This window comes from Balaenoptera ricei, chromosome X, assembly GCF_028023285.1.
Source record: "Balaenoptera ricei isolate mBalRic1 chromosome X, mBalRic1.hap2, whole genome shotgun sequence".
NCBI classification, from domain to species: domain Eukaryota; kingdom Metazoa; phylum Chordata; class Mammalia; order Artiodactyla; family Balaenopteridae; genus Balaenoptera; species Balaenoptera ricei.
Genome location: NC_082660.1, coordinates 73,897,876 through 73,922,290, shown reverse-complemented (window position 1 = coordinate 73,922,290; position 24,415 = coordinate 73,897,876). Strand labels below are relative to the sequence as shown.

The following is a 24,415-nucleotide window of genomic DNA, read 5'->3' as shown; positions in this document are numbered from 1 at the left end:
CATTCGTATATTTAGCCTGAATTACTTTATTCACATGGCCAAACATTTTTTATATTCAGGTTAGAGAATGCATAACAGTTTGATTAAGGGGGGGCTTGAGTAAAAGACAAGTTGAAGCACGTCTGAAGAATGAAAGCCTAGGAAGTGATTTAGGACAGCAAGAGGTGAGCATGAGGCTGGAGGATGATGGAAGAATGATAGTCTAGAGTGGGGAGCTGGAGAAAGAGAGAAAGGAAAATGCTAAAGATAGACTTTTGAATACTATTTTAGCAAGGCTTCCATGTCTCCTAGACTATAAACTGTGGGGAAAGATCTGTTTGTTCCGCTTGCATATCTCCTTTAGTAGATTGTGAGGGCAGATTACCATTTTATTTCCAGGGCCTAGCCCAATATCTGCACAGAATAGACACTCAAGAAACATTTTTTAAATGGAAATGATTTCAGAGTCTCTTCAAATGATGGGTACCTGTTATTTTTGCATCAATATCTATTCATATTTAAGTCATTGGGGGCCAGAGTCTTATACTGCCCTGTACATCCTTAGGCAAATCCAGCCCATAAACACAATTTGTTTAGTCAATATGTAGTTTTAATTTTTTCTTTTATTAAATGCCCTAAGAAGGAGCATACATTCACAAGTTCACCTCAGCCATTACTACTGTATAATGCCCAGCATTCATAGTTCTCTTAAATAACTTGCATTGGCCTGAAGGCATTTGAGTTTGTGAACTGTTAAGTACTTGCTCCAGAATTGTTCTTATCTATCTTGCCTTCTCTTCTTGTCTCTCCCAATTTACGCAGTCATTTATTCCACAAACATTTTTTGACAATTTACTATGTGCCAGACCCTGTGATAGGCAATACTATGATGAATAAAAGACACATTCCTGAACTGGGACAGCTCACAGTATAGTTGGAGAGAAGGACAAGTAAATAACCTATTATAATACAGCATTGATAGAATTATGGATAGCATGACATAGGATTATATAGCTACTCATTCCCTTTATCTGTCGTATTTTCCTCTTTATCCCTTTCTCTTTTCATCTTTCATATCTATTTAGAGCTAAGAAGTATTTTAAACTCAGAACTAAGACAAGAAGCTTAGTCAAAATTTCTGCTCATCCAGATTGGAGGAAAATTGATCATCTAGACATTCACCCATCTTTGCAAAATAATGTCATGAAAAGCACATAGACTTTGGAATATAATGTAAGTTCGAATGATGATTCTGTCAATTTATAAATTGTATATATAAATTAAACTCTCTGAACCTCAATTTTTCAATTTGTAAAATGAGGATAATGATACTTATCTTATATTTGGGTTATCAAAGGATTCGATATAATATACCTAAGGCATGTTGCACACTGCCTAATACTTGGTAGGTAATCATTACTGGTAGTTTTTGTTATTCACTCATTCAGTGTACTTATTGAGCATCCATTATGTATATCTTTTGTTTCTCATCCATGCCTCTAGATTCTGGGGAAATAAGGTACTTCAGGGTCTAGTATTGACTATTTAATCTAAGACAGATAACTGAAACTATTGTTTTAACAGTGCATCACAAGATAAAAATAATTCTGTAACAAAATAAAATTAGATTGTATTTACTTAGTTATTATAAGGATCAAAAATGATTTATTAAATGTTGTAATGTTTGTATCTTCCAAATCTAAAAATTCAAATGAAAGCTTTACATTTGTTAAATTATAGATATAACACATATAGACTTTGGGAAACCCCCAACTTCTAGGCTTTGGCTGTCATCATGGGTCTCAAGCACTGGAACTTTCTAATTTTTAATTCATTATGTCATTTCTTGATCCTGGAAACTTAGGATACCCTATTATAAGAAACACACATACTCACATAATGTGCATGTATGAGGGAAATACTACCACTCAAAGAAAAAATCAACAAGGACAGGTGAAGACTCAAACCAAACTCATCTAGTTTGTGGGGGTACACTTACCTTAGGGAGGCAGAATAGTACAGTGTTTAAGAGTACTCACTCTAGAGCCAGATGTCCAAGTCTGAAGCTCACTCTAGCATTTATTAGCTATATGACCTTAGGCATTTTCAACAGCCTCTCTGACATAATTTTCTGAATCTGTGAAATGAGAATGGAACTAATAATTCCTACATTTTAGGATTATTATGATGATTAAATGAGTTAGTATATGTAAAGTACTTAAAATAATGGTACATAATGTGTTATATAAGCACCAGCTATTATTGTTGGTTATATAAGAAACATAAGGTAAGTATGACTTAATTAAATCCACAACCCTCTGATAAATATAAGTGGAAAAATTGGAATCTTTTCTGACTATTTCTAATTGGAGAGCAGGTGGGCTTGTGAGGCAGGAGCTGAAAGATATAGGAAATCTTTCTTGTAAATGGGCACAATACTAAGAGGATATCTGATTCATAGATGGTGAGTAGATCCAGTGAGGGAATGGTCTTCCAATGGAGCGGTGAGGAGAGGGGAAGAAACATTTAGGTGATAAGCCTTGGTAGGTTGCTATAGGGCTTGGGCAGCCAAGAGTAATTATGCAACAAGCCCAGAGATAAGTACCTAACATGAATTTTACCCTCTTAAAAATGTTTTTCATTTTTTTAAAATAGAAGTATTGTTGAGTTACAATATGTTAGTTCCAGGTATACAGCATAGTGGTTCAGTATTTTTACAGATTATGCTCCATTAAAAGCTATTATAAGATAATGGCTATAATTCCCTGTGCTGTACAATATATCCTTGTGGCTTATCTAGTTTATACATAGTATTGTGTATCTCTTAATCCCATATCCCTATATTGCCCCTCCCCCTTCCCTCTCCCCACTGGTAATCACTATCAGGGGAATCTATTGGCTTTTAGTATGAAAATTTTGTTATTCATTCATTCAATATACTAAATATTTTTCTATTAGAGTGAAGTTTCTAAACTTGGAGGTGTTCTAGAAAACAGCTATGAGTTAAAATTAAGGCATTATGATAGTCATAGATTAATTTTCATTTTCTTTCCAACTTCTATTCTGACTTGAGTGGTTGCTTTCTCCAAAACTGCTGGAAACAGAAAAAAAAAATGACATAATTTAAAAGCAGCTTAGAATACTATCTTTTGAAATTATGTATTAATCATTAGATTAAATTGTGTTAAATACTCAGTACTCATTTTTTTCCAAAATGAAAGAGGACAGCAAAGATGATTCTCAAAATGATATAATTTTATATGTGGGTGTTGGTCAAACTGCTAATAGATATTTTTCACTAGCTTTATATAATAGAAATCATAATTCCAGAGAACCTAAAATGTCCCTTCATTTCTCTTTCTCTCTGGCAGAAGAAACCTCATTTGTAACAGTAGTGTTCTATTGCTGTTTTTGCTGGGGTTTGTAGTAATACTGAAAAATCTTACCAAATTCACTTTCAAAACAAAAGAGATGGATTAATATCTTTTAACCAAGGCCAGTATGACGACAGCTGACATCTAGTAGTCTGTTTGATTTATAAGATGTTTTAGCTTTTCTTGAAGGAGAAATTCTAAATATAGTTAATTTAGATAAGGATAATATATAATAAGGACTAATATCTGACCTAATGATCAGACAAAAACAACATGCTTTTACATAACATATAATTATGTTATAAAACTCTAGATGCTTCAAGATATTATCCAAGCAAATAATAATATTTTTCAAATATAAAAGAGACATGTAAATAATAGCACATGTAACTATATCACTTACATGACAAAAGAAAATCAGATCAATTATCAGTCTGGCTATAAAGGGGTCAGTTGGTTCATGGTTATGCATTTATGGAAGTGCAGAAGTATCTAACTTTTCTCCAAAGCATCAAAGGTAAGTTGTCACTAGTGACTAAACTAGACTCTATGAGTTTCTTACAATTCCTTAATAATTTCTGTCTCCACCATAATCAGTGTTTAGGTTTGTACTATTTTACATTTTTCTTATAGTTGTTGTCATGGGAACAAAGTAATACATATTATACCATTTTATTGTCTTATTACAAATTTTGCCTTAAGAATGGAATCATTTTGCCCACTTTTTCTTGTTGCAATATTAATTGCCAGAATGAGATACACTAGTTTTAATGCCCAGTTCAGTCTGTGAAAAGCTATAAACATTTAATAGACTCATAAACACAGACTTTAACCTTTTCAATATTCTGCATTTTGATTGGCTGCTCATACTGCTTTATCCTTACAGGTTACTGAGACTGTAAACAGGAAGAATAGGAATGGATGGTGAATCATACTGCACAAACCCTGAAAAGGTCAAAGTTATTCTTTCACCTGGAATATATAAGGTTTCATAATTTCAAGGAAACTTTCTTGGATTTAATTGGTGATGGGTATAGACATAGGATAATATGTTTTTTAAGTGGTGGTGAGTACAAAGGAGATATTTAACCCTCTTTTCTAGGAATTCCTGCATTATTATAGTGGAGTTACTTTTGGATTCTCTTAATGAGGATAAGACATATTAATGGTTAAAATGCTTAAGCCAAGAGAATAGTAGTACTATTTGCCTACGCTTTAGGTTAGGAAATCCTGGCACATCTTTGTGTGCCAGCAATTTTCAAAGTCGTTGTGACAACATGTTATTGTGTTTTTATGTATTGTGAAATGTGTCACAAAGAATGTTACTAACGGTAACATTATTGCCTCTTTAAAAAATAAATAAAAAATAAATCAGAATAGATTCCAGGTTGTCTTGATGATATCACTCTCAAGTTCCTGCATTATAGTTAATGTCCAGGGAATTGTACATAATCCTGACAAAAACCATTGAGTTTGTTGCTCATTTAGGTGTCAACTGTCATGTACATTGCAGTAGAGAGAAAAGGTGCTGTGAAGCACTGCAATAGTATATACTAAAAAGGGAATTTTCTTTTCACTCTGTTTAGATACATTTCAACCATATTAAAATGTTCCTTGTAGTATAGAATATGGAAAAGGAGGAGAGATGAACCAAACAATAAGAGCTAATATCAAATGAGTACTTCCTATGTATCAGGCACTAAGGTAAGCATTTAGCATGGGTTGTATTTTTAATTTTTACAGCCTTATTAGATATGTGCAATTATTATCATTCCCATTTTACAAATGAGAAAATTAAACACAGAAGTTAAAGGACTTGTTCAATGTCCCACAGGTAGTTAAGCTGCAGACCTGGAATTCAAAACCGGGTCAAAATCCAGAGTACAAAAAAAAAAATCTCTAAAAGCTGTAGTGATTTTAAAATTCTTGGATGTGGCAGGTACTCAATAAATGTTTGTTCAACTAGTGAATAGCTCTTGAATCATTAAAAACATATCTCCCCAGGAAGTCCATACCTAGTTTTTAGGGGATTATCCCTTGGGTACTCACTTAATTGCATTGTCTTTCCCTGGGTGGACCTGGGGCTGGCTTTGTAAACAAGCATCTTACAGGAGAAGACTATAAAACAAACCAGAAAGCAACCCAGGTGGATAACCAGAGTTTCCATAGTCACAGTGTGGGTTTAGGGGCGCTATAAGCACCAGAGACAGGAGATTAATTCTAGTTAAAGAAGAACTCAGAACAGGCTGGGTTTATTCAGACACTGCTACTCCCAATGCCGAAAAAAAAAAACAAAAAACAGAAAGTCAAACTTTAGATTCATGAAAATTACTGAATGACAGGAATAGAATTTGTACCAGCTTTTTTAATTATTAAAATTGTGCCTTGGTTTTTGAAATTAAAATTTTAATGGAGATAATTGTAGATGTATATAAAGTTGTAAGGAATAATATAGAAAAACTGGTGTACCCTTAACCTGGTTTCATCCAACAATATGACATAAATACATCTGGGTTGGTTTTTGACAAACTCAAAATGCATTTGATCAGTCAATTAAGGTCCCTTTGGAGCATTGCTTGTTATTGCACTTATATGACTCTACCTAAGGTGTATCTCTGTTCCCTGAAGAGCATGAGTGACAGCAGTGGCAGTGTGCCCTAGAAGACTTAGGTAGCAAAAGAACATGGTCATATGATTGTCCACTGTGTTTCTAACCCCTTCCCCTAAGATAATCATGCTCCTGCCTCCCGTTACTCTGTGCTTATGAATGCAAATGCAGGACCACTGGGAAAATTTTTCTTAGTCCTCTGATTATTTTATCAGTGCTAGGGAATGTATTTTACACAGACCATATTTCCCCCCAGAAAATTGGAAATTTTGAAGTAGTGCTACAAGCCTCACTTTGTTGAATGCATTTGGAAGAGGGAAAACTGCATTAAAGAAAAAAGAAGACAGTGTACATTCCACACTTAATGAGTTTTTGTTAAAGATTCAGATTCCTTCAACTCTGAAAATTATCCTAACAAGTCAACTAAACAGTCACACTTTAAACATCAATGCCATTTTCCCACAAGTTTCTGAATTCATAGAAATCATTTCATCCATTGCTTGTCAACAAAAAGGCACTGCAGAAAATCTCAATGAGGCTGGCTTTTAGCTGGGAACAATTTGGTTACAAAAAGTGCTTGCCACACTCGTGGGGATTTTTTCCTTCCCTGTTTAAATCGCCATACCCTTAAGCTTACCAACAGAAATTTCCGGTCTGGAAATGTATTTTCCATGTTCTTCTTTGCCTATTGTTTTTACCATGTCATTAATCTCATACAATGAAATCCATAGTGGGAGCAGAACAAATACACAGAAACTCATTTTGGAGTATGATTCTCAGCACCTGCTGGTGAGACTTTCACTCCTTAACTCAAGCACAATTACTAGTTGCAGAACTGTGGATAGACTAATCCTCTAATAGTGGAAGAGGTGAAAATAAGAGGAGGGAAGCATTTTGCATTACTCATGTTACCTGCCATTTATCCCAGGTTTTTAAGTGTGGAGAGGAGGGACAGGAAGAGGGTTTTAGAAACTTGCAATGTGTTTTTCCTTCTGCACTTTATCCCTGTATAAAATTTTCCTTACAAAAATAATTCAAGCTCATCAGAGCTGAATTTAATTTTAGGAATTTGCAAATGCTGCTATGACACTCAGTGTCTATACACATAAGTCAACTAACAATTGCATCTACTGGGGTTCAACGAAGATATGCAATATTATCAAAATAGCACAAACAACTGCTGTGTTTGAGTATGAAAGTGTACTACAAAGAAGGAACAATAAAAATATAGAGTAGTGACACCCAATTTGGCAAATAATACATATCTCCAGCACTCCCAGTTCTCATTTAATTAACAGTTAGTTGTGTATATTTCTATCTTATTCCTATTTTCCCTAGGGATTATTAGCTCCTCAAAGCAAGGTACATACTCCACACCTTTCACTCCCCAATGTCTCCCCAATTTTCAATGTCTTGAAAATTGTATGCACTCAATAAATATGTTTGTTAAATTGGATGTTGTTACTATTTCTGTTCTACCAGTTACATATAAAATCTGAACATATTTATTCAGTTAAAAAATTACTGGGTTTTGAAATTCATATGTTTGTATGTGGAAAGGTGGAGAATAGCTTTAAGCTATTATTATGCTGCCTCATTCTTGTCATTTTTTAATTTGACATTGAGCTTTGAGCAGGCACTGCACAATTCTGACAGCCAGAGGCATGGAATAGGGTCAGGGCAGGCACAAAGAGTTTAAAATAACACATATTTTCCAGGAAATACACAGCTTCTTTGCAGGTAGGTTGATTTTTTTAGTGTGTTTTCCAGAAAATTTAAAACAAAAATGCTTTCATACTATCAGGAGGTAATGATAATATAGTTTGTGCTGCTTTTACTAAAAAAGGGGTTGCCATTTACATCATATATCTCCTTGTCAAAAGGGTTAAAAGTGAGCCAGAAAATAAATTACTTTCTATTTAAGTATTAATGGTCTCTCTCCTGAAAGTCCCCTTCACCTTAATATATTTGGTTGGCCAAAAAGTTCATTTGGGTTTTTCCGTAACATCTTATGGAAAAACCTGAACGAACATTTTGGCCAACCCAATATTTAAGACCTATCAAATCCACTTCTCTTCATCTGAACAGCTTGGTCATTTTTACAAAATACAGACTTATATGTGGGTGGTGTTAGTGGAGGCATGGGAGGAGTTACTGGCATGGTGATTATTAGCTTAAAAACCATTCAATGGTTACTTTTAAAATAGTTACTCCAGAGTGTATGTTGTGCGTGTGTGTGTGTGCACTTGCACGTGTGTATAATTAAAAGCAGCCAAGAGACTGTGATTTTAAAATTGGCTATTCTTCTATTTAAGCATTTTTAACAGATATGTGTAACAATTTTAATTTTAAATATTACATAATTTAAATGCACAATTACTTTTGAGTATCACTGGTCTGTCACTTACTGAATAGCTTATTTTTCTACAAAAGTCTTGAAGACAAATTTAAGCAACAATTATCAAATGTATGAGAATTCATTTTATTTCTTTTTTTCCTCTTATAAGACACGAGTTTAAAATGTAAGACTTTATTCCTTTACAATGTGAGCCCAGATACTTTCATACTCTCCTACAGCAATGAATGAGACCCATGGCATATACTGCCCTTCAATTGTCCACAGAACTCCTATTGATATTAATGAGTTTTTGCTCAAACTGATTGTGGTCATTTTATGTGGCCTGAAGTGGTCATTTTGTTGTGATTTGCATATTGGTCGCTGCAGGGTATAGTGTATATATCATTTCTAAAGTGCCTAGGGATCTTTACAGAGGAAAGGTGGTGCATAAATTGAAAAGATTATTATTGCCTTTATTTTAAATTCTTCTGTTTGTGAGTTCTCTAAATCATGCATAAATACAGTACAAAGTGCAAATCAGATGTGCAGAGAAAACTCCAAAAATAAAATTTTTTTAAACCAGTAATTTTGAAATTATCCACTTGTAGAAGTATTTTTAATCCATTGAAAACAAAGCTAGTTCATTTTCTAATTTGACAGACGACATCAAACCAGGACTTGCAGAAGCATAGCATTAAGGGGTAGAAGGGAGTATAGGATTTGAACTTCCACTATGGGTGCAATCCCTTCTATAACTACTCCTTAGTTCTGCTCTAAGGAGGTCAGTGAGGAGCACCTAAAGAGCCAATATCATCAACGAATCCATGGACAGTGATGGAGGGAGGACTCAGGGTGGATGAAAGAGCTACTTTGAAATGTTACTTTAGTTTCACTTTTAATGTAAAATCTGGAGAAGTTAGGCTTTTCTCTCCCAGGATAAAACATGAAAAATGAAAGTTATGAAGGAAAATATGTTTATCTAGAATTTCAATTACTCTCACCCTCAAGGCTCAGCATTCAGAATTTTGGGTTAAACATACTTGGCTCTTCTTCCTATGATGAAAGAAATTCATCTGTAGAAAATTGCTGTTTACTGTTGAGCAAGTCAACCCCTATCCCTTAACAGTGGCTATTATACACTATTTTGAACACAGTCCCTGATTATGACAACAGATATCACAAATCCGATTTTTTTGTTATTTTTCTAGGCCACCACAGGTTCAAGACAGACCTCTGTCTTTGATTCTTATATTTTCTACGTGTGTATATACATGCAATTCTGTGGGAACAAAGAAAAAAAAACTGATGTTAATTAAACATGAATATTACCAACACCACCACAGGTAGACTGTGAATAGTAAAACATTAAAACAATATATACCTCTGTGCAACATGTCCACCTAGATAACTTTTTTCTGCAGTTTTGAATCATGTGCCATTTGAAGCCGAATAAGCTACTGCCCCTGGTTCATAATCCTCTATTTTCTGTGCTTTAAAAATATGACATCAAGCAGTGATTTTAGCAGGTAGAATGGGTATCTATGTGGTTTTCTGTGCTCAAAATGCAAGTATTATGGAAGAAATAATCTTTTACCAGATATACATTCTGTGCAACAAATCTCTTTTTAATATTGGTCTGGTGGGGAGATACTAACATTACTTTCCATGCTCACTTTTATAGGAGGCTTTTCCATGTCTATGAAAGGGGGGCAGAGCAAAGATTGATGTCAGATCTAGTCAAGTCTGGGAGATAATCAGCCACATTATAATGAGATTCTCCTGTATGTGAAAAATAACTGGGAAGATAAGAAGCAATCAATATTAAAAACATTTATGACCCCCATTCCTGCCAAAAATCTATGCTGATAGACATTGTTTACAAGATGACAATGCATGCAAGCAGTCAGTTCCGTGTGTGTGTGTGTGTGTGTGTGTGTGTGTGTGTGTGTGTGTCAGAGTTTGGGGGAGGATCTCTCAAACTAGTTTTTTTTTTTTATATTACATAGAAAAAAAAACAAAAGTTTGATAATAGTGATTTTTTTTCTTTACAACTGGCTATACCAGAATAGTATGGGCACAGTCTGTGTAGCTGGAAAGATGAAAAGACATACTTAATGAATTGGTCAATGAGTTGATTTCTTTCCTGTCTTTGAGCACAGTCTGCTTTCTGTTAAATCATCTAGTCTGTGTGCAAGTGCAGGGATAGAGGGAGGGTGTGGGGAGAGGGGGCATGTTTACAGTTGTGAGTGTGTCTATGCACATATATTAAATAATGTAGAGTTTCACCCAAAAGCAAGTTGTCCCATGATTCCCTTAGAGAGTGAAGCCACCTCATAATAAGGCCTTTTTGATAGTTAACAAGCTCCCTTGGAAAGCATCCAAGATGAACCCATCTTTTACTAAATCTTCCTTGATAAGGGAACCCAGTGTCCCAGCTAGTGAGTAAGATAATGTGTGCATAGGTATAAGTTCTACAATCATATTTATGAAAGAAAGCATAGTGATCTAATGTATTTTTCACTGGAAGGCACAAGGGATTAATTTTGTGGATTCTGTTTACTAGAAAAATAGTCTAGGGTCATTGTATGTGATCCTTCTGTCTCCACCTTTTTAGAGGTAACAGAAATTAACTGGACTTTGTTTTGGAGACTGCATTTCTTTAAATAATCCTCTAATTTTTGAAATGTTCCACTAGCAGGGCTCTTAAGAGGAGATACTTTTATTTCATCTTAAAAAAATTGATTTCAAATATATTTTATATTCATTTTTCTTAATGCTTAAAAAATTAACATCTACAAATGAGTAAGTTGGAGGATTGCTATTTTTAAAACTACTATCTGGGGGTATGTATAAAAATGTTTTATCCTTTTATTTTACAGAATGGATGAGTATTGAGTGGTATCAATTCACAGGGTATTGTTTTGCATTGTTACTTTTTCTTTCTTTCAAGACTTTTTTGAAAGGGTCACATGTTTGGATTTTTAAATACCAAATCATAGAAATAACTTTCACAATTCTGAGGTGCCATATGCATCTTTAAAAATATCTGACAGGTGGAAAAAATACATTCTTTTCTTTGGAAAACTATGTTTTAACCTCTAATCATTTTTTACTTCTCCATTCTCCCCCTTCTTCTCCTCCCTCCTTACTAAAAAAGATATTTTGAATAAAAACAGAAAATTATTTTTGCTTTCACACCATTAAATATGGTTAAGTATTATTTTTCCTTTTGAGCCCACGGAATCTTTTTATGGGAGAGAGAGATACTGCTGTGAAGGACTGAGAGAAACTGAGGCCAAAGCTGCTTCTCCTACAAAGGAGTTGGTTGAGAATTGGGTGGTGACAACCTCCATACAAAGAATGTCCCAGGCAGAGGCACCAACATCCCCTGAATTTTAATGAAAATGTCATGGTAATGATATAACAAGGTTGATAAGGAGGTCATCATAAAAGCCAACTAGGCCTTGGTTATATATTAAGACAAAGAAAAGAGACGGTAAAGGAAACGAGTCTCATAAATATGTATAAAATATATGTAGTCAGTAATACATAGTAAAATACTGATAGAGAGGTGTCTATATGTATATATTTATACACGTAGTATCTCCTAAAATATCCACTTATGGTTCCATTAAAGAATGGAGAATACACTGTTAGTTGGTTTCTGTGTGCTTTAGTAAGAAAAGGTATAACTTTTTAATCAATTCAAATTTTTTCATAGGATACTGAAAGAGAAAGAGATTAGGTGATATGAATGGAAACAGAAACAGTGGGTTTAAGACTATGGCTTTTGTGCTTGTAGATACATCTCTATAAAATCAGTATTACTTATAAAGAGAGATAGGCCCATGAGTATGCACACAACATGTAGCATATTTCATACACAACACTCACATGTGTATGGTGCACTGCGCAACTGTAAATTATTAGACAATCTGAAAAAATGATAATCATTACCTTTTAAAATAATTAAATAATTTTGCTCTGTCTAACAAAAAACACTTCAGAGTATAAATTGAAGAGAGTTTTACTATCGGAAAATTATACTTAAATTTATTTTCTGTTACTAAAAATACATCTACAAAAAAAGTTGGTTAAGGCATGTGTGTACATACAAAGCTTTAAAATATAACTGCTTCTGTTTTAGTAAATTACTCCTCAGCCATCACTACATGTAACTGTCCCTTATTTTATTTAGGGTCTTTGGTAAAATAATAGAGGTGAAATTGTATGTAGGAGTGGGAAGAAGAGTAATACATCAAACTTTTACTCCAAATGTCTCCATGTAATCTATTTTTCTTCCCCCAAAACTCAGATAGGAATGGACAGAATTCAGCCTTATTGGGCAACACTAAGTGGACAAGAGTTTACCCAAGTTTAGGGGCCTTGGAAGAGCCTTAAGAAGTAGAGCACTTCTCCTTGCATATAGTCATCTTTCCATTCCTCATCAGGAGAATGGGGCAGGGGAATGGGGACTCACCTACCAGAAGGGCATCAGCTGGGAATGGGGAAGAAGAGGAAGGGGGGTGGTTGCAGCTAGTTGAGATGAAAGCCTCAGCGAAGATCTGGGCCCAGTTTCAAGAGGAGCAGTTCCAGAGAAGGGTCTAACTGCTGGACTAGAGTGAGACACACTCCTTTTGGAGAACGTTAATATGACTTCACCTCCTGAAATGAACACCCTGCCCCATCAGCCTTCCCCAACATTCCGGGTGTGTTTTGCATGATCGTGGGTGTGATAACAAGCCACGCTGTGTGACTGTATGAAAGGCCAAAAGTCAGTGAGAGAAAATCAAAAATTAATACAATGACTAATGATTTCTGACCTGAAGCAAAGCACATGCAATGCTCACCCGGAACCTGCCTCTGTTTAAACGCTTCACTTCACACACCACACAATAAAGCCAGGAGAAGAAGACAGATTTTTTTTTTTTGGAAAAATGTTTTATTTAAACCTTTTTAATCTTTTACAACAATAAAATATTGCGTCAATATAAACCCCTTGACTAAAACTGTTCACATCAAATATTACAGCGAATTGTTTTACTTTTGACACCCAACTCATCTTTGAAAGAGTTTCCTTTTAAACACAATGCAGAATTTATTGAAAATAAATAATTGCTGGCAACTGCAATAGGCAATTTGAATAAAATAGTTGAAAAAGCAACTCTTAATGAAAATAGCGTTTATTATACATCGGTTACTAAATGAATAAACTAAATGATCTTTCTTTAAATTAATAACTTCAAAAACGTTTTATACAAAACTGTACAATTATAAAGTCGGCAGAAATATTTGGGTTAACTCAGGTTTGAATAATAGCGCTTAACTGCAAAGAAAAAAAAAATCGAAACAAACAAAGAAAACCCTAACAGTTGTAAAACATGAACTCCTTGTGGGGGGGAAAAAATCCCAGAACTGAAACCCAACTACCAACAGAATGAAGAAGCTTGGCAAAAAAAGAAAAAGGATCTGGGATTTGAATTAACACATGCTCTTCGACCGACAGCTGGGGGAGACACAGTGTGGTGGACCGGGGCCCTGGCAGCCCTTACTAGCGCATCCTCAAAAAGCGGCCATAGGCTTTCAGGTCCTTATAGGTAGTTTGAAGCTTTGTCTACCGCAGCTGCGTCTGGAGGTCGGGACAGGCGGCCGGCCCGGGCTTACGGAGCCCCCAGCCAGGTCTGGCGAGCAGCGACTGAGTGTTTGGGTGCATGTCCGGCCCAGCAATGTGTGCTCCTTGGGAATGAGGTGAGCCTCCGGACCTGGCATGTGGACATGAGAGCTAGCAATAAAGCCACAGCAACTGCATAAATTTTGGTTCTCTACACAGACTAGCGAGATTTTTTTTGTAGTTTTTTTTTTTTTTTTTGTAAATAGTAAGACGATACACACAGCTATCTACACACACACGTTTGCACGCGCACGCACACACGCACAGAGACACATACACACAGAGAGATATAAAAAGAAGAAGAAGAGGAAAAAAACCCAGCCACCCGGGCGCTCGCTAGCTAGCTCAGTCTTCGCCATGGGCTTCTACCAGCTGTGTTTGTTGGAGGCGCGGAGATGGCTCCCCATGAGCCCACTCAGAGACAGCCGTATATACGGGAGAGGAGGTGGTACGCGGCTAGACCAGAATCCCTGCGACCTTTGCCACTCATTTCATTGTCCTTCTGCACAGAGCAGAGAACGCCGGTCCACCACCCCCTCGCCACCCTTCCCGGAGGGTTTCTCACTCACGGAACAGGCAGTGAACTGGAGGTGAAACGAACTGGAAAGCGTTGACCCAGTCTGTCGCCAGCGTCTCCGGGTCGGGTCGTCATCTCCAGCTAAAGCAATCGGGTGTGAAGGCAAAGTCCTTCGCCTAGAAAGGCCAAGGTGTGATCGAGCTGGCAGTCGGCCTGGCAAGGCGCGGGGCGGGTGGAGAGCTCCGAGTGCAGGCATTAAGGACTTCGGGAGGCGAGGAGCACTCTCCGCTCCTCAGGAAGACTTCTTTCGCCCGGTGCAGCTGCGGAATCCTTCCAGGGCACCCAGAAGCGCTGTGGAAGCCTGTGGGGGCTCCACAGTTGCGGGAAGGAGGGCAGAAAGCTTCGAAATCGCCTCTCCTCCTTCGTACTAGTTTGCAAACAGAATCGGCTGCATATTCTGCCTACCCTAGGCACTCGGCTACCCCCCAGAAAAAAATTTTTATATATATGTGTATGTGTATATATATATATACACATACACATATATATGTATGTATCTCCAATATCATCAACAAACTCTCTCCACTGTACCCTCTCTTCTCCATACAGATTTGGGATAGGGGATCAGTGGATGGGTAGGCATCTCTCCCCCTCTTCCTTTTCTAAGCAATTAAAAACCATCAGCTCAATGAAGGAATAATAGTAGCAATAATAATATGGAGTGGTCGATTAGATACAAATTGTCTCACAAATATTGTGTACAGCTTATAGTAAAACACCGCAGACATTTAGAAACGCTATAGAAGTTTTAAAAAATGCAAAACTAGTCTATTGTAAAACAGATTTCACCTGAAATACAGCTGCTATAACCAAGGCGCTGAAAGGTTATTCAGAGGCACACATCTGTCTTCCCACCCCCCTCCCCCATCCCTACCCCGCCCCCAAGTTACCCCACTCCTTTCTCTTCCTAGAGAGGAGCGACCAAAAACAAAACAAAACAAAAACAAAAACAGCAAAAAACCTTACTCAAAGTAAACAATATATATTGATCAGCAGAAAAGGCTGGAGGGAGCTGTTGCCTGGCGCAGGGGATATGAGGTCCCCGCCTGGACCGCTTAAGGCAACTGTGTATCCGCGTTGAGAAGCCTGAATGCGTGTGTGTGTTTTCTTTCTTAATATGTTAGAATCCCCTGTTTAAAAAAAAAAAAAAGTGGAGGGAGGGGGAAAAGAAAGAACGAACAACAAAAAAGAGAGAGAGAGAGAGACAGAGAGCTAGAGAAATAGCAATTAAAAAGCTGGAGTAAAAGGAAGAGAGTGGAAGAGAAAGAGAAATCCGCGCTGCTCCCAGTGCGGCCGGTTCCTTCCTCGCTTCCTGCAGTCAGAGATCGTGGCAGGACGTGTCTGTTTTCACCGTGTGCGTGTGCGAATAAACCTCATGTGGCTGCTGATCCCCTGGTGGAGTCATTCTTTTCTCTTTCTGTCTTCGATTACAGAACCAGACACGCACCACTTCTTTCTCCAACTGGAGGCTGTCTGCCAGCGAGGAAATCTCCTGCGCGGCAGGCTTGGGACACTTGAGGAAATGCGTCTCCAGTACGCCCTTGACACTCACCTCGATAGAGGTTCGCTTCTTGCGCTTGCGGCCCTGCGCCGCGATCTTGTCAATGCTGGTCGGACTCCCTGTGGACGAATCAGCCTCCTCCAGCCACTTGTTCAGCAGCGGCTTCAGCTTGCACATGTTCTTGAAGCTCAGTTGTAAGGCCTCGAACCTGCAGATGGTGGTCTGAGAGAACACGTTGCCGTACAGTGTGCCCAGCGCCAGCCCCACGTCAGCCTGCGTGAAGCCCAACTTGATTCTTCTTTGTTTGAACTGTTTGGCGAACTGTTCCAACTCATCCGAGGTTGGTGTCTCCTCGTCCGAGTGGTCCTGGCAGTGGTGCGAACCTAGGTCGCCGTGGTCTGGGGGTTCCCGGAGCACTGGGTGTAAGCTCTGCGTGGAGGCAGAGGCCGGCGGTGGAGTGAGTCCCCCGTGCTCCAGCATGCCGCTCACCGTGAAGCCCGGCTGCGAGTACACGTTAAGGGGTTGGCTGCTCGACGTGATGGACGGATTCGGAGCTGGGCTCGCCCCCCAAGCATTCGGGTGGTTAGTGTGCGGAGAGTGGTGGGCGACGTGTGGAGAGCGGTGATGGATGATTGCGCCCAACTGTAGGTCTTCGCGCCCAGGCTTCACGTCTTGCTGTTCCAGGGGGCTGGTGGCCAGTGTGGAAGACCATGGGCCTCCATCGCTCAGACTGGTCACCCAGTGATGCCCGAGGGGATGCCCATTGCTAGGAACTCCCTGCAAGTAATCACTTTGGAGAAGTTTCTGAGGGTTTCGGAAAGGACTCCCCTGCTGCATGCCCGCAGAGTCCGCATGGACCATAGAGCTGGAACTGAGAATGCTGTAGGGGTTCGAGGCAGCTGTGGCCATGGTCGGTGAGGATCCCCTACTAGTTATAATGTGGCAAAGGGAGCAGCTTCAGCCTTTGACATCTATGGTACAGGGGAGCCAAAGCCGCGAAAGCGAGTTACCGGCACCCGCCGAGGCCAATTGCAGCGCGTCTCGGCCTGGCCTTCCACGGACTCGGCCAATGGCGGCGCGGGAGGCCGGGCTAGCTTTCCAAATTAGGCTGGCGAAGCTCGAGAGTTTCTGTGAGACCCAAGCAGGAAGTGAATCAATCTTTCGGCTCCATTGGCTGCCTAGTGCTGAGTGACAGGAGCTCATTTGGTTAACCCTTCCCCCCACCTCCTACCGCTCTCGGACTTCGCGGATGTTAGTAGAGGAGGGGGAAGGATGAGAGGGATGTGCGTTCGTGTGTGTGTGTGTGTGTGTGTTTGTGTTTGGTGGGGGATAGGGGTGAGGCGGCAAACTGGTTTTAGAACTCTTTTTAGGTTATTTAGATTAACCTAAATAAAGAAGAATATTAAGAAAACAATATAACCAGTTTAAATGTCTTGTAGATTTTAGCGGATAGGGATTTTCCTCAGGTTAATTTGGCGTTCTCGGTTAGTTGTGTGCGGGGGAGTGAAAAATAAAATGCCACTACAAACTTTGAGCAAAGGAACGTCTTCGATAGGACCCTAAATCTGTGAGATTGAAGCCCATGATTCCAATAAGAGCTATTTCAATGTGTTTAATTTCATTTTATCACTTATAAGAAACTCGATACCAAGGTCAGAAAGCATCTAAGAAAGAGATGCCCAGATCCTTCTGAAAAGATTGATTTAGGGCATGAAGCACTGGAAAATTCTGAGAAAGTATTGTAAAATCTAATGTGATACTGGCAAAATCCAGTTATTTTGAAGTTTGTCTCCCAATTCAGTTGGTTAATTGGTAGACTTGCGGTTTTTTTTTTTTTTTTCCTTTACTGCTCCGTGTCAACTCCCATCAGAGGTCCCACAAATTTTGTCAGGGGCAAGTCTTGCTGAAGTGGGTAACCCTCCTACGCACTCACCCCAGACACTCAGAGAACCTAGTCCCAATAGGTACACAGGAGAATATTCATGACTACCTGCGCCCCAGTGTTGTCCCCTAGGAAAATTGTTTTTAACACACACTTCTTCAACCCGCCACCAATCCCACATATGTTGAAGAAAATGGGAAGCATTTAGTGTGCCCTGGAAATTCAGAGAGAGAGAGAGAGAGAGAGAGAGAGAGAGAGAGAGAGAGATGACTGGAGGGCTGTTTGGCATTAAGTACCGCCTCCCCCAACCCCAACCCCCCACCCCCCGCCCCATTCCCATCAAGCTTGAATTTACTTTCAGTTTGGGAAGACGGGACTGTTTTTACATTTTGGTTAAAGGAAAATAGAGCAAAGACTTGTATTCCGCCTAAGCTTTTATAAGTTCGGGAAGGACAAGTCTATGTGCTCCACAGCCCCGTGCAAATGCGTTGCTTGTAAGCAGAGTGGGTGAAATGCAAAGATTTTAGATTTGCTCTAGCTGGGAAAAGGCAACATCGGATACCTAGCACGATCTCTGAAGTTAAAAAATGACCTTTCATTGCATAATTTTGAAGATAACCTAGTTGCATAATTATATTTGCACTTACAGAAGACGGCATCAGAGTTCCCTTATTGGTTTAAAATTCCATTAAATATATTGCAAGAGCTCCTAGGTTAAGCTTGATTTAAATTTGCATACATTTTCATATATTTAGCAGAAATAAAAGAAGGCTTGCAGCTACCAGAAAGTCATTAAGGCATTAGTTTCTCTAAGAAGACAGATCTGAAGAAAATGCAAGAAAATGAGAAAAAAATAAAAACAAGGTGAGCTTATTCTGACATTCCTTTATATAGCTAAAGAGCCTATATTTCCTGTGAAATGAGTAATTTCTTATGAGAGCACAGTGCAGTAAGAGCTTATGTTGGTAAATGTAAACTGTGTCTATTATGCAGGAAAGTCTGGCATCTGGTTGAGATCTATTTCTTTCTCTCCCTCTTAAAAAAAGGATAAACACTTAGTAATTATTGGTAGAGAGGATCATTTGCCATCTTCTGCCCTCCCCCTTCTCCCTCATTGAAACTGCTTTCATTTGCTGGTGTCCTATTGTAAAGGTTCATCTGCTTTTAACCTAGAAATTGATTTTTTCCTCTCTCCCTTCCCTTTCCTCCCCTCCCCTCCCCTCCCCTTCCCTTGCCTTCCCTCCCTTCCCTTGCCTTCCCTCCCTTCCCTTCCCTTCCCTCCCTTCCCCTCCTCTCCTTTCTCCTCCTCTCCTCTCCTCTCCTGTCCTCTCCTCTCCTCTTCTCCTTCTGCCCAGGAACGTCCTTTCTTTACTGCCAACTATGTGTATTTTCCTTTGCAAGAATGCAATCTCATTTTTGCCCGAACTTTTGCTTCATGAAGAAAAAAATAACTTGTTAAAATTAAACAAAAATAAAAGTTTTCCGGCGCTCTGTTAGACTGTCTTTTCAAGGATCCATTTGCCAGTCTGGGTTGGGTCAGTTTAGAGGTCAGAGGGAAACACATTGAAGAAACTATAGGAGCAAAAAGATCATGATCATTGCCATGTTGTTGTTGTCGGTGGGTTCCCCACCCCCACCATTGCAGCTGCGTTTGGTTGAAAGAGTTGTTAATCTTAGCCTGGCCATTCAGGGAGTTAAGGCAATTATCAATTGATAAGACTTTTGCATGAAGAAGAAGTGGGTCCTCTTCCAATTCTGACTTGCCTGAGTTCTTAAAAAAAAACCTTCCTCTTGCCTGTGGCTTCGGATCTGGCTCTGAGCGAAGAGGTAAGGCCAGCCGCGGAAAAGTGGTTCAGACCTTTTGCCCCGAGGCTGGTTGGGGGGGGCGGTGGTGTTGAGGACGGGGCATCTGCACCCAGCGACAGGCTTTTCCACACCGTTGCTTTGCAGTCTTTTAATATAAGAATAGCTTCTGTCAGGAACAAAAACCGATGTTAGTTGCCTTTTTCCTTTCCATTATTTCCTTTCCTTTTTCTTTCTTCCTTCCTCCTTTCCTTCTCTTTCTTTCTTTCTTTTTTCTTTTTTCTTTCTTTCTTTCTTTCGTTTTAATAATTAGTTCCCATGAATATAGATACTGCCTATTGAATTCAGGTGGAATCATGTCCTTTAGCAGCTGAGATAGGATCTCTTGCACATTAGGTGCTTTGTTTTTGAAGAAAATATCTGCATATAGTCAAATCTTCTTGCTGTTCTAACTAATCTGCTGGAGAGGTTTCCTTCGCCTTCTCCTGTCAGTCTAACTTCCCAAGTGTAACAGATGCCGCTCTCAAGCGCTCCTTTCTGCGGCTTCTCTTTATTCAGCCTTGCATATTTCTCCCCATGATCTGGGTTTCCATAGAGAGAGGAATAAAAGGGGGGACCATGGTCACAAATCCCCTGCCCCATGCAAAATAAAAGAGCCTCATTCAATATACGACCCTGTCTGGACATGGGAGAAAAATAAGTCCATGAGAAGCTACTGTTGCAAAGAGCTTGTAACTTATTTTTCATAGACTGCATTTTGCCTTAAACTCAAAAGTTACCACTGGTAAACTTGCTATCTTGGGTAGCTGGGCTAAATACACAGCTTCGTGTTCTCCTCACTGAGGTCTTGAAGTCCACTACCAGATCCTCAGATCTGATTTACCCCACCCCCTTCAGAGCTATGGTTTGAATATAATAAGAGCTGTCAAACCCTGCCAGGCTGGGGCAGCTAAAAGTTGCCCTGGAGGGGATCCAGACTTAGAATTGGAGAAACTAATTTTAGCAAGTCTGCACACCTATCTCCAGCAAGGCAACACAGGTTTCGATTACCATGCCTGGCCAGCACACAGCACCAGCTTCATTCCTCCTAGGGTTGCCTCCAAACCCCAACTCGCTACCCCTCCCTACTCATCACTTTGCTTGATTTCTAAGAGGACAATTCAGTTAATTTCCAAAAGCAAGTCAGATCAGCTTGATTTACTTGTACTCATTTATTTGTAACCTGGGGGTTCACAGTGGCTTTCCTCCCTCACAATATTTAAGGATATAAAACAACTCCTGAGAGTCTTCGCAGACCTTACGCCCTCCTCCCTTCCCTTTCGAAGCAAGAAAGGACTCACAAAAGAAATTAAGCAGATTAATGTAGTTCATGTCGCCCGTTCCTGTGGAAGCCCCCAAGCGTGGTCGCAGTTGGGCAGCCTGTGCCCAGGCTGGTTCAGAAAGTGCCCCCGCCATGGGGATTATGCTGCTTGTAGATTTTATATTTGAGTGTAGATTACGAAGTGTTCTCGCGGCACAAATTGGAAGAGGGGGAGACCGTCTGTGGCTGGGGATGGCTGGGGTTGAGGAGGGGATTAAGGAAAGAAGTCCAAACGGCCAGATTTGAATGTGTATAATGCAGCATGAAGCTCCAGACGGTAGGACATGGCACACAGGCGTGACCTCAAAATTGGAAACTTCACCTTCAACACAAGTTCACTTTGGAAGCAGGATGAGTTACGTTGGGCTTGGTGGGGACAAGTACACATTTTCTTTTTATAACCAGGGAGCTCATGAGGGAAGGGAAACAATTGAACAGCCTCTGAAAGGAAATGAGAAAGAAACCTTTTCCCTGATGTCTGTACACTGAGCTCATGAGACATTCTCAGCGTGAGACACAGCTGCCCTACAAAGCGCCAGTCTACTGTAGCTGCTCTTATAGTTGTTGTTGTTGTTGTTCTTCTTCTTCTTCTTCTTGGCAAACTGCATGGGGGAAGGTTAAGGGCTCAATATTCTGAGGGAGAATTAAAAAAAATTAGATGGCATTAGCAGACATTAGCCAATACCGATTCAAGCTCAATTAGTTCATTTTAAAAAGATCTCTGTTGGCTTTCCTTGAACGTGAAGAAAAGGATATTTAGAGAAAAGGGGAGAGGGAGGAGTGACAGCATATAGCAAATGCCGCAGCATAAACAGGGTTATTTATAAAGTAAAATATTCATCATGAAAAATTTAATACAAATACCACAATCTTTGAGAACACTAGTCATTTGTTAGCAAAATCCACTGTCAGTGGGGAAGTGCTGAGGCATTGTGTGGCTGGGGCCTCAACAGGAGGGTTAGAGGATAAGGACAATAGAGACCTTCACTGCGGAGGGAAAGGATGCTGGCTCCCACCCTGCCACTGCGTAGGCAAGGTCGAGTTGATCCCGGCTCAGTTTCTCTTCCGAGTTTAGAGTTTACTTCTTCCCTTGCCATTGCTCTATCTTACAGTGTCCAGGGAAAGAACTCTACCGGGACAGAGCTATTGTGCAGTATTCTACGTGGCTATCATTTTTCCCGGTTCTAGGATTTAGGGTGTTTAGAAATCATTGTGGGCATTTGCCAGTCACATTTTTTGCACTGCAGATAGAGACTAGTTTCTAGGAATCCCGTTAACAGTTCTACAAAATAGAGACCCCGTGTGGAATTACCTCTGTGTGTGTCTGTCTCCCTCTCTGTCTCTCTGTCTCTCTTTATAATGGAGTAGCAGAATGTTTATAAATTTAAATTGCAGTGGTGGTTTTTAGTTTTACTTTGACTTTTTTTCTTAAAATCAGAAGTGGTGGGAGCATTTAAAAACAAGAAAAAATATTTCCAGCCGCATAATTGATCAGACGGCTTGTAGAGATGATCTATTACTTTAAACTCTGCAGATCTATGTTCGGGGCATCAATAAGTCCATCTAGTTTACCATTAGACGCTGTTTATAAATCACTGCCTTGGTTAATAGATCCGCCCCAAATTGCAATTCACTTCCTTCTTCATGGACGGATTAAGGTTTTAACATGCAAAATTGTAAGAATGCTCTGGCTTCATTCATAACTGAGATCGTGTTTTCCCTGCACTCTTGTTCTCCGTCTCCCTTCCTTAGTGAATAGTACTTATCTGAAATGGCTAGCATTCTGCGTCCCTGTGCGGTAATGGGACTACGGGAAACTTGATTACAGATCAAAATATGCGCTCTTTCTAGGAAAAGACTTTTAGTAAGTAATCAGCTGAGTATTCGGGGCTCATGTTACTATTTGTGGGTCCTATGGTGGGCAAGAATCTATGTCATATTTGAAAATAAGCAAGCGACCAGATTTAACCTGCTATCATTATTCAGAAATTTCTATTATTTTTTTTTCCCAGAGGGATACAGTAGGTAAGCAGGTTGATGATTGTGAGAAAAATGTACTAAAAAGTATTTTAAAATCAAGTTTTATAAATCAAATATAAATATATAATTGATATATGTGAGAGAGAGAAGTATTTGGGGAATAGTCCACTTTGCAAGGACATTTGGGAAACCCATTTTTTACAAGAATATAAGTGCTTCCTCTGTTGTGATTGTTGTGCTAGTTCTGGGGGGAGGGGTGTTTGTTTCCTGAGTGCTCTTAAAAATCTACATATTCTGTAACTTTGGGCCACTTCTTTTGCACTTTGCCCCATTCTCGATTGGGGGAATCAATTTGGCTTGCCTGCTTGGGGAAGAGATCTATTTGATCTGGTATTTCAGTTTCCAGCTGCCTGTGGATACATGCCATAGTGTGTGTGTGTGTACATTTTATATCCAAGAAATTTTTTGGAGTCTCTTTTCAATGCACAAGTGCTCAGGCGGTCAGCCAAAAACCCAGCCCCCCACCAGGTCTTTCCTCTTGGTGGGTCCGCTCCCCTAACCACGAGTCTGCAGCTAGCCTGCTCTCATTTCTGGTGTTGCTACAAACCCAAGTCCCTTAGCTACAAGCTGCAGAAAGTCAGAGCCAGAGAGAATCAAAGAGCTGTCCCAAAGTCCTGTACACGATCTTGGTGGGAGGGAGCGTGATCTGGGCAGCAACATTATCCTTAACCTCCGGGGTAGCCTGGCTGAGATGCTTGGATGAAGCCAAGCAGCTTGACCTGAGATAGCCTCTGAGATGCATCCTGAAAAGAGGCGATTGGGCCAGGACAGGGGTGGGGGCGTTCAAATGAGAGATTCTGTGTTAAGATAACTCAGTGGATGATAATTCCTTGGGCTGAATGGGTCCTGTTCGGACAACTGAGCAGCCAGTGAGAAGGACTTATTTTGCCAGCCTCCTGGCATTCACCGTCCTGCTTTCCCCAAGCTCTCGTCCTCTATTTGGAACAGGTTCCATAGGATGGAGACGGCTGAATTTCCCAGGTTGGAAGTAGAGGGAGGTGGCCAGGATCTAGAAGAGCCGGCGCCAAGGCAACTGTGTGAGCTGTGTGAGCCTGGGGGCCAGCCAGCAGTTAGTTTTTCGGGATCCCCTAGACCCAGACTGAGCACCCTTGTCCCTTAATAGCCACAGTTCCTTGCCCTGTGCGCCCCTTAAACATTTCTAAGTCCAATGTCTCCCTCTCTAGGCCTGCACAAAGGTAAGATGATTAAGGTAACCCTTTCCTGGGAGGCAAGACCCAGCCCCTTTACTGCCAAACACTTTATATTATCACAATTCTGCCTC

The 24,415-nt window shown here is 39.8% G+C and overlaps 1 protein-coding gene across 1 annotated transcript; it reads right to left on the bottom strand.

The window, feature by feature from the left end:
- Nucleotides 1-15,471: 15,471 nt before the first annotated feature.
- Nucleotides 15,472-17,027, bottom strand: POU3F4 (POU class 3 homeobox 4). Its single transcript, XM_059910303.1, has one exon. It carries the CDS (start codon nt 16,955-16,957, stop codon nt 15,866-15,868), a length of 1,092 nt encoding a protein of 363 aa, XP_059766286.1. The 5' UTR covers nt 16,958-17,027; the 3' UTR covers nt 15,472-15,865.
- Between the last annotated feature and the right edge of the window lie 7,388 nt (nt 17,028-24,415).